Source organism: Ranitomeya variabilis, chromosome 5 (assembly GCF_051348905.1).
Source record: "Ranitomeya variabilis isolate aRanVar5 chromosome 5, aRanVar5.hap1, whole genome shotgun sequence".
Classification (NCBI taxonomy): Eukaryota; Metazoa; Chordata; class Amphibia; order Anura; family Dendrobatidae; genus Ranitomeya; species Ranitomeya variabilis.
The window spans coordinates 13,865,788-13,875,861 of record NC_135236.1 but is presented as its reverse complement, the minus strand read 5'-3'; the positions used below and the strand labels follow the sequence as shown (position 1 = coordinate 13,875,861).

Sequence of the window (10,074 nt, the reverse complement as noted above, 5' to 3'; positions counted from 1 at the left end):
CTTGAGGGTCACCCCGTAAGAATGAAATAACAATTTTTACTTGTTGAGCAGAGTCTCCAGTCGAACAAGGTTTCAGGGACAAAAACAATTTACAATTATTCCTGAAATTCCTAAACTTAAATCGGTCTCCTGAAAACAGTTCAGGAATCGGAATCTTGGGTTCAGACCTAGGATTTCTGGTAACATAATCTTGTATACTCTGCACACGAGCGGCAAGCTGGTCCACACTTGTAATCAAGGTCTGGACATTCATGTCTGCAGCAAGCTTAAGCCACTCTGAGGTAAAGGGGAAAAGGAAAAAAAAAAAAAAAAAATGAGAGAGGGAAGAAAAAAAAAAACTCAAAATTTTCTTTCTTATAATCCCACTTCTGCAATGCATTAAACATTTAATACTGGCCTGGCATACTGTTATGACCCCAGTGGACAGGGTCTCAGAGGAACGTGTAAGTCTGCGAGATTCAAAAATCCAGCTCATAGGGCTGTGGTAACTGGGTTGACCAAATAGCTACTCCTAACGCCAACACTAGAAGTAGCCGGGGATCATGCCTACGGTGATCGCTAGATGACTCGCGCCAGCCGGAGAATCTAACTACCCCTAGGAGAAGAAAACAAAGACCTCTCTTGCCTCCAGAGAAAGGGACCCCAAAGCAAGATACAAGCCCCCCACAAATAATAACGGTGAGGTAAGAGGAAATGACAAACACAGAAATGAACCAGGTTCAGCAAAGAGAGGCCAGCTTACTAATAGCAGAATATAGCAAGATAACTTATCTGGTCAACAAAAACCCTATAAAAATCCACGCTGGAGATTCAAGAACCCCCGAACCGTCTAACGGTCCGGGGGGAGAACACCAGCCCCCTAGAGCTTCCAGCAAAGGTCAGGATACAGATTGGAACAAGCTGGACAAAAATACCAAAACAAAACAAAAGCAAAAAGCAAGGAAGCAGACTTAGCTTGAAATACAGGAACCAGGATCATAGGACAAGAGCACAACAGATTAGCTCTGATTTCAACGATGCCAGGCATTGAACTGAAGGTCCAGGGAGCTTATATAGCAACGCCCCTGAACTGACGGCCCAGGTGAGGATATAGGAAAAGACAGAAGCTCCAGAGTCAAATCACTAATGACCACTAGAGGGAGCAAAAAGCAAAATCACAACAGGGGATTTGGTCTGGTTGTCTTCCCATCATGTTCCTATGAAGGTTTCTTCCCCTAAGTTTAAGCCTCGTTTTTTCGGTCCTTATAGGATTTCTGAGATCATCAATCCGGTGTCTTTTCGTTTGGCCCTTCCGGCCTCTTTTGCCATCCATAATGTTTTCCATAGATCTTTATTGCGGAAATATGTGGTGCCCGTTGTTCCCTCTGTTGATCCTCCTGCTCCTGTGTTGGTTGATGGGGAGTTGGAGTATGTGGTTGAGAAGATTTTGGATTCTCGCCTTTCGAGGCAGAGGCTTCAGTACCTTGTCAAATGGAAGGGTTATGGCCAGGAGGATAATTCTTGGGTTTTTGCCTCTGATGTCCATGCTGCTGATTTGGTCCGTGCCTTTCATCTGGCTCGTGCTGATCGGCCTGGGGGCTCTGGTGAGGTTTCGGTGCCCCCTCCTCAAGGGGGGGTACTGTTGTGAATTCTGTTCTTGAGTTCCCTCCGGTGGTTGTTGATGGTGTGATGGTTGATTGTGTGCATGCATGACCACTGACTGCTCTCTGTTGGGCAGTTAGCCTGTGCTCCTGTGAAGTCTAACAGGGTGCAGTGTGTTGTGAATTCTGTTCTTGGGTTCCTTCCGGTGGTTGTTGGTGGTATTGCAGCTGTCCCTGGCTTGCAATTCTGGTCAGGTGTCCTTGCTGATTGCAGGCCTGACTGGGGTATTTAGGGCTGCTGGATTCATTAGTCAGTGCCAGTTGTCCATTCTTCTTGGAGGGATTGCTTCTCTCTCTGGTTCCTCATGCTCTGCTGCCAATTCAGCTAAGATAAGTGTCTGTTTTTTGTCTCTGTGCACACATGAAGTGTGCTTGTAATTCAGTGCAATTAATTTGTGTTTTTGTCCAGCTTAGACTTTGTTTGGATTTTTCAGTCATGCTGAATTCTCAGGAGTTGCAGATATACTTGCTATGTCTTTAGTTAGATGTAGTATATTTGTATTTTCTGCTGTGGATATTTTTAGGATTTTAATACTGACCACTTAGAATTCTGTCCTATCCTTTTCTATTTAGCTAGAAGTGCCTCTTTTGCTAAATTCTGTTTTTCTGCCTGCGTGTGTCTTTCCTCTTATACTCACAGTCAATATTTGTGGGGGCTGCCTATCCTTTGGGACTCTGCTCTGAGGCAAGATAGAATTCCCATTTCCACCTATAGGGGTATTTAGTCCTCCGGCTGTGTCGAGGTGTCTAGGACGGGTCAGGCACACCCCACGGCTACTTCTAGTTGCAGTGTCAGTTTAGGGTTCGCGGTCAGTACAGATACCACTTACTCCTGAGAAAGTCTCTCATGCGGCTCCTAGGTCACCGGATCATAACAGCAGTGCTTTCTTTTCACGGCTACTCTGTGGAGTAACAGAGCTAGTCTATACCGCCAAATAGTGCCACCATTTACTAGCAGCAGGTTTCCCTGCATGGTGGACCCCTGGCTGCAAACGCATCAATAATTATAAACATCTATATTTACTCGGTGTGTTCTGCTAGCCCTAACAGAATACTAGCGCCAGGTTCTGGCTAGTAAATGGCGGATAAACAGCATTCCTTGCGGTACATCCAGCAGCTGGAGGGTAGGTTGGCGGCTCTCGAGCGCTCAACCTCAGCTGTGGATGTTACTGCAGTTGCTGTTCAGCCTGCTAGCGTGGCTGCAGCAACCTTGTCCACTGTCACCCTTGTTCTGACTCTATCTCGCATCCCGCTGCCAGAGAAATTTTCTGGAGATAGAAAATCTTGTAGGGGTTTCGTGAGCCAGTGCTCTATACACCTCGAGCTTCTGGCTGCACGTTTTCCCCACAGAGCGGGCAAAGGTGGGATTTATTGTGTCTCTCCTGTCGGACAGGGCGTTGGAGTGGGCTACGCTGCTGTGGGAGCGTGGCGATCATGTGGTGCAGAGTGTTCCGTTGTTCTTGAGCACTCTGAAACAGGTCTTTTTAGAGCTTTGAGTCACCCATGATACGGCCCTCCAGCTGTTGGCATTGACTCAGGGCTCGTCCTTGGTCAGCCATTTTGCCATCCACTTCCGCACCCTAGCATCTGAGCTGGAGTGGTCGGATAAAGCCCTTATCCCTATATTTTGGAGGGGGCTGGCTGACCGCGTGAAGGACGCTCTGGCCACAAGGGAGGTTCCCGCCACACTGGAGGAGTTAATAGCTGTGTCTACCCGTATTGACCTCCGTTTTCATGAACGGAGGTTAGAGCGGGCCCAGTGTAGGCAGAGGTTTCGGCTGGCTCCCACCTTCGCCAAACCTTTAGAATCTCCGGTCCTGGTTCCTGAGTCACATGAGGCCAAGGAAGTGTCACGAGCGGGATCTAAGTCCCGGACCGCTCAGGCACTCAAGGTCTGCCATGTTTGCCAGCAGTCAGGACATCTTGCCCCCAGATGTTCACAGTGGTCGAGGAAACGTCAGCATCTAGTGGTAGTAGGTGGAGGTACACTAGACAAGGCGACGTTTGCCTCCAAATTGTCCTTTAAGGGGACAATTACTATAGTCTCATTCACTCACTCGGTAGAGCTCTGCGTGGATTCTGGGGTGGAGAGCAATTTTCTGTCTTCTGCCTCCGCCCAACAACATGCAATACCCCTGGTAATGCTAGCTCAACCAGTAACTGTACGAGTGGTGAATGGTTCGACACTGCCCTCACAGATTACACACCAGACCATCCCTTTCACTCTGTCCTTGTCGCCATCTCATCAGGAGATTATATCTCTGCTTGTTATTCCTGAAGGAATTGGTGAGGTCCTGTTAGAGATGCCTTGGCTAAGGTACCACTCTCCTCATATCGAGTGGTCCACAGGCAGAATTTTGGGATGGAGTGAATCTTATTGAAGTAGATGTCAGAGGGAGAGCGTTCAGGTTGCTACTACTGAGTTACCAGCAGATCTTTCCTCTCTGCCCAAGCAGTATTGGCCCTATGCTGATGTGTTCTCCAAAAGGGCTGCGGGGACCCTTCCGCCTCATAGCCCCTATGACTGTCCTATTGACCCCTTGCCTAGTGCTGAGCCTCCCCAGGGTCGAGTCTATCCGTTATCTCTCCTGGAGATGGAGGCAATGTCTCAGTACATCCAGGAATATCTGGCAAGAGGATTCATTAGAAAGTCAGTGTCACCTGCAGGGGCTGGGTTCTTCTTCGTGCAGAAGAAAAGTGGAGAATTACGTCCATGCATAGACTACAGGTGTCTTAACGCCATCACTGTTAAGAATAAATATCCTCTGCCCCTGATATCTAAGCTTTTTGATAGGCTTCAGGGAGCAAGGGTGTTTACTAAACTAGATCTGCGGGGTGCTTACAACCTGATTCGCATCCGTGAGGGGGACGAATGGAAGAAGGCTTTTCACACCAGGGATGGGCACTATGAATATCTAGTGATGCCCTTTGGGCTCTGTAATGCCCCAGCCGTTTTCCAAGACTTTGTAAACGATATCTTCCGGGATATGCTCTCCACCTCGATCGTAGTCTATCTGGATGATATTCTCATCTACTCTCCAGATATTGACTCCCACTGGAGAGATGTTTGCAGAGTCTTCGACCTCTTAAGAACTAACTCCCTTTACGCCAAGTTGGAGAAATGTGTGTTTGAGCAGGAGTCTTTACCTTTCCTGGGGTAAATCATCTCCGCCCAAGGATTGGCTATGGATCCTGCCAAACTACAGGCTGTGGTGGACTGGCAAGAACCCCATTCCCAGTGCAGCGCTTTATGGGGTTCATTAACTATTATCACCAGTTCATTCCTCATTTGTCAACTTTTGGTAGCTCCCTTGGTTGCCCTCGCCAAGAAGGGAGCAAATCCCAAATTGTGGTCTGTGGAGGTCTCTGAGGCTTTCACTTCTATTAAATCTCATTTTGCTAGCACTCCCATTCTACATCGCCCCGATGTAGATAAGCCGTTTATAATGGAGGTGGATACCTCTTCCGTTGGTGCTGGAGTAGTCCTTTTCCAAAAGGATGCTCAAGGTTGAAAGCATCCTTGCTTCTTCTTTTCCAAAACCTTCACACCAGCGGAGAGGAATTATTCCATCGGGGACAGGGAGTTGCTAGCAATGAAGTTGGCCTTCTCAGAGTGGAGACATCTCTTGGAGGGGACTCGTTTTCCCTTCCAAGTATTCACAGACCACAAGAATTTGGTTTATTTACAGACTGCCCCTCGGCTAAATTCTCACCAGGCCAGATGGTCCTTGTTCTTCTCTTGGTTCCATTTCACCCTCCATTTTCTTTCCGGGGAGAAGAACATTTGTGCCAATGCTCTCTCTCGCTCCATTGTATCATCATCTGAGGAGGAAGAGGAGCCTCGGCTTATTGTCCCTTCCGAGAGCCTGAGAACTGTGGCCCCGGTTTCGCTAGAGTCTGTGCCTCCGGGCAAGACTTTTGTACCATCCAGTTTGCGTCCGGAGGTTCTCTCTTGGGCTCACTCGTCTAGGGTGGGTGGACATTTTGGGACCAAAAGGACATCTGAGCTACTGGCGAGGACATATTGGTGGCCGCATATGGCCTGTGACATCGCAGACTATGTTCGGGCATGTGTCTCTTGCACCAGGAACAAGTCTCCTCGTCAACGGACAGCTGGGTTGCTTCATCGCCTGCCGGTGGCAGTCAGACCCTGGGAGATGGTCGGGATGGATTTTGTGGTGGGCTTACCCAAGTCTCGTAGCTGCACCATTATTTGGGTTATCACCGACTATTTTTCCAAAATGTTGCACTTGGTGCCTCTTCCATGGCTAACTTCTGCACAGGCTCTGGTGGCGTTGTTTATCAAACACATATTTCGCCTACATGGTATGCCGGACAAAATTGTCAGTGACTGGGGTCCCCAGTTTGCGTCTCGATTCTGGAGAGAGCTTTGTCATCTACTCAGCATTGAGTTGAATCTCTCCTCAGCTTATCATCCCGAGTTGAATGGGTTGGTAGAGAGGGCCAACCAGACCTTGGTCACATATCTGCAACATTTTGTCTCAGCCAGGCAGGATGACTGGGCATCCTTGCTACCATGGGCAGAGTTTGCGCTGAACAACGCCATAGCCAACTCCACTGGACAGAACGCATTCCTCCTAAACTATTGTCAGCATCCACGGGTTACCAGTGCCTATGCCCGTGTCTTCCGCCGAATCCAGGGTGGCAGACTGGGCAGACTGGGCTATGGAGGCACGGGACATTTAGGACTCAGGATGCCATTCGGGCCTCCAATGAGAGAATGAGGTCCTCCGCCGATGCACATCGGCGCCCCGCTCCGACCTTTGCTCCTGGCGACTTAGTGTGGCTCTCCACCCGTAACATCAGGCTGCGAGTTGAGTCCACTAAGTTTGCTCCTTGCTACTTGGGCCCCTTCAAGGTCCTCGAACAGGTTAACCCAGTGGTCTACCGTCTGGCCCTTCCACCACGTCTGGGTATCAACGACACCTTTCATGTGTACTTCATGTGTACCTCTTGAAGCCCGTATACATGTCACGGTTTTCTGAGTCATCTGCCGGGACATCGGGTTCGTCTACGGACGATTGTGAGGTGAATGCTATTTTGGGGTGCAAGGTGGTACGTGGCAAAAAATTTTATTTGGTGGACTGGAAGGGTTATGGTCCTGAGGACAGGTCCTGGGAGCCTGCTGAGAATATTCGGGCTCCGCAGCTCATTGCTGCCTTCGAGCGTGGCGAGGTCCAAGGAGGGGGGGATGTTAGCAGTCCAGTTCCTGCCTCTGCAAAAGGGGAATCTCGAGCCATCTCCGCTGCGGTCTCCCATTCTTCTCCTGCTGCAGTGGGGCCTGTTCAGTGGAGGCGTCGGTCCCGGCGTCATGCTCAGTCTGACACTGTGCGAAGGGTTACTGCTGCCTTTCCAGCTTCTGCCATTGTAGCCAATACTAGTCAGCGGCGAGCAGACGTCTTTGGGACTAAGTCCTACTTTTCCCCTTCTGAGCATGCCCAGGGTAAGATCTCTCATTGGAGATCAAGGGTCACATGCTCAGGTACTGCAGCTATTCCCATTGGTACTCTAGGAAGGTCCTGAAGTTGCTCAAGTTCTGTGGCAGCTTCCCATTGGTCCTTTTCTGGAAGGTCCTGTAGTTGCTGCAGCTATAAAAGGTGCGCATGACCGCATGGCCATGCGCTAGTATCTTCCTGAGTTTTGTGCTTTGCTCTAGTGTGGTCATGTGATATTGTATTCAGGGACCAGGCTGAAATAAGCCCTAAAAATACCATCACCTCCGGTGAGGAGATTTTGTGCATGCATGACCACTGACTGCTCTCTGTTGGGCAGTTAGCCTGTGCTCCTGTGAAGTCTAACAGGGCACAGTGCTTTCCTTTCACAGCTACTCTGTGAAACAACAGAGCTAGTCTATACCGCCAAATAGTGCCACCATTTACTAGCAGCAGGTTTCCCTGCACGGTGGACCCCAGGCTGCGAACGCATCAATAATAAAAAACATCTATATTTACTCGGTGCGTTCCGCTAGCCCTAACAGAATGTGTGCAAACCTGTAGTAAATCCATAGAAGATCTGTAGATATTTCTCCAAGATGCTTGGAACAACCTCCCAGCCAACTTCCTTCATGAAATATATGCAAATGTCCCTAGAGAAAAATAATGCTTTGAGTGTTTGGAAGGCAAAGTTTGATAACATCAAAAACGAATTTGATTTATATTCATTCACTTTGCATTTTACTGTTTGACAAAAGTAAACTATTAACACTTCTAATTTTTAAATTATTTTTAACTGCTTAATTCTTGACACTCCTGCTTAAAACTATCTCACTGCATTTTATATACAGTAAAGTACTTTATATTTTTGTAAACTTACATATTGTGGTTATTTAGCATACAAAACATGACAGCTTTTTTTTTTTTACCAAAATTCTCTGAAGGCAAGGTAACTGTCAATTCATTTAAACATCTGGTCTCTTTTGTCTAGAACATTCACTTGAGGGTGATTATCGGGATCCAGTGGGCATTTGCTATGTTCTTCTGAGACTATATAAACGTGAATATCTGGAAGATTTTGCCTTTACATTAGAAGAGCCGTTGACAAAGATATCATTTCACAGATGAAAGTATCCCACAATTTAATTGAGCCTCCTCTAATAATGACTTGTTTTTAGTGGGCTACTTTCCCAGACTTTATACTGAACTTGAATAAATACTCTTAATTCTTAGCAGAAAATAATTCTTGGATACTTATTGATATATAAATGATGTGTGATGTGAATCAGACACAAGTCACTCAGATACGTCTTCTTGGATTCCAAAGTCTTTCCAAATACAAACCTCTTCTATTCCTTCTGCTTACCCTGAGTTACATATGTATACTGGGAGGAAATCTTCTCATTATCCTTCTAGTGACCATCATTGACCAACTCAAAACTCCAATGTTTTTCTTACTGAAGCATTTATCCATAGCAGATGTCTTACTGACCACCAGCGTTATCCCCTTGATGTTAGGCATTATGTTTGCTGAGGAAGGAGTTTTGTCCTTTTGGGGTTGTATGACACAGCTTTATTTCTTTGGTATATTTTGCACTGTTCAATGTTTCCTCATTGCCATTATGTCTTATGATCGATATTTGGCCATTTGTCATCCGTTACGATATTCCACACTAATAAGTCTGGATCTTTGCCTTCGACTTGTTATGGGAGCCTGGTTTTTGGTCATTGTGTTCACTTCAAGTGAGGTCTTTGTTTTTTTTCAGTCTAACTTCTGTGGCTTGAATTACATAGACCATTTCTTTTGTGACCTTGGTCCCTTAATGGAATTGGCCACTTCAGATATTTCCATTGTAATAATGCAAGACTTTGTTTATGGCACCTTTATGCTTTTTTTTCCATTTGTTTTTATTATTGTTACCTACTTTTGCATTTTCTTTACCATCCTTAACATTTCTTATAGTAGAAGAAAAGCCTTCTCCACATGTAGCTCCCACCTGACCACAGTTTGTGCATATTACGGCACCCTAATCGTAGTCTATATGGCTCCATCTGATGAGAGCTCATCCAATACCAACAAATACAGATCCCTGTTGTATATAGTAGTTACACCATTGATGAATCCTTTTATCTACAGTCTGAGGAACAATGAGATTAGGAGAGCTATGCAAAAGATGAGATATATGTATATTTTTAAACAAAAGGAGTTTAAATGTTCAGCTCAGTGGTAATAAGTGAAGGCCTTATGCAACTATGAGTCAAATCATTAACCAAAGCATTGTTTGCAATCCATTAGAAGTTGTATTGCAGCTAGAGATGAGTAAATCAAATAAAAGCAAATTAAATTTTCTGCAAATTTCACAGAAGAAATGGATAGATCAGAATCCACTATTTTTCTGATTTGATTCCTTTGAATTCAGCAAAATGGCTTCTGGATGATCAACATTTTAGCACTGGGAAGAATTAAAAATAATAAAATAATATGCCGTCTTCACCCATCACATGACCAGCGCTCCTATCGATTCTGCACTAGGATGTGGACAGATAGCACTTAGGTAATGACTATTAATGGCTTTCAGGCACCTTTATTTCACATATAATAAAGTTGTGAATCCAATTTCCAGGCCAAATTCAGTTGAGTCTCCTAAATTTGAAATTTGAATAGTTATCAAAAAATACTTCTGTCTTTATTTATTCATATTCTGTCCTCCTGGAACTCAGCATATTTACCGAAGATTCTTCTATGTTATCCTTTTGTAGCTCTACTGTCCTTGTGGTACGGAGCCAGCTACTTGATCATTCGTGCCAGCCTGTACCACCAGCCTTCAGCCAACGTTATAGCCCTAAATAATATGTACCTGAGAAAATTCAATAAATGATGAAGTCTGGAGATCTGGTAAATGGAGTAGTTTGCGTTAACTTGTCCATGGTAGCCATTTTAGAAAATGCTTATTCTTGTAAAATTTGAGAATTGAATTCTG

The 10,074-nt window shown here is 45.8% G+C and overlaps 1 protein-coding gene across 1 annotated transcript; it reads left to right on the top strand.

The window, feature by feature from the left end:
* The first annotated feature begins 8,364 nt into the window (after window positions 1-8,364).
* LOC143774613 (olfactory receptor 5G9-like) lies at window positions 8,365-9,324 on the top strand. The gene has a single exon (XM_077262366.1). The coding sequence runs from the start codon at window positions 8,365-8,367 to the stop codon at window positions 9,322-9,324; it is 960 nt and encodes a 319-aa protein (XP_077118481.1).
* The last annotated feature ends 750 nt before the right edge of the window (window positions 9,325-10,074 follow it).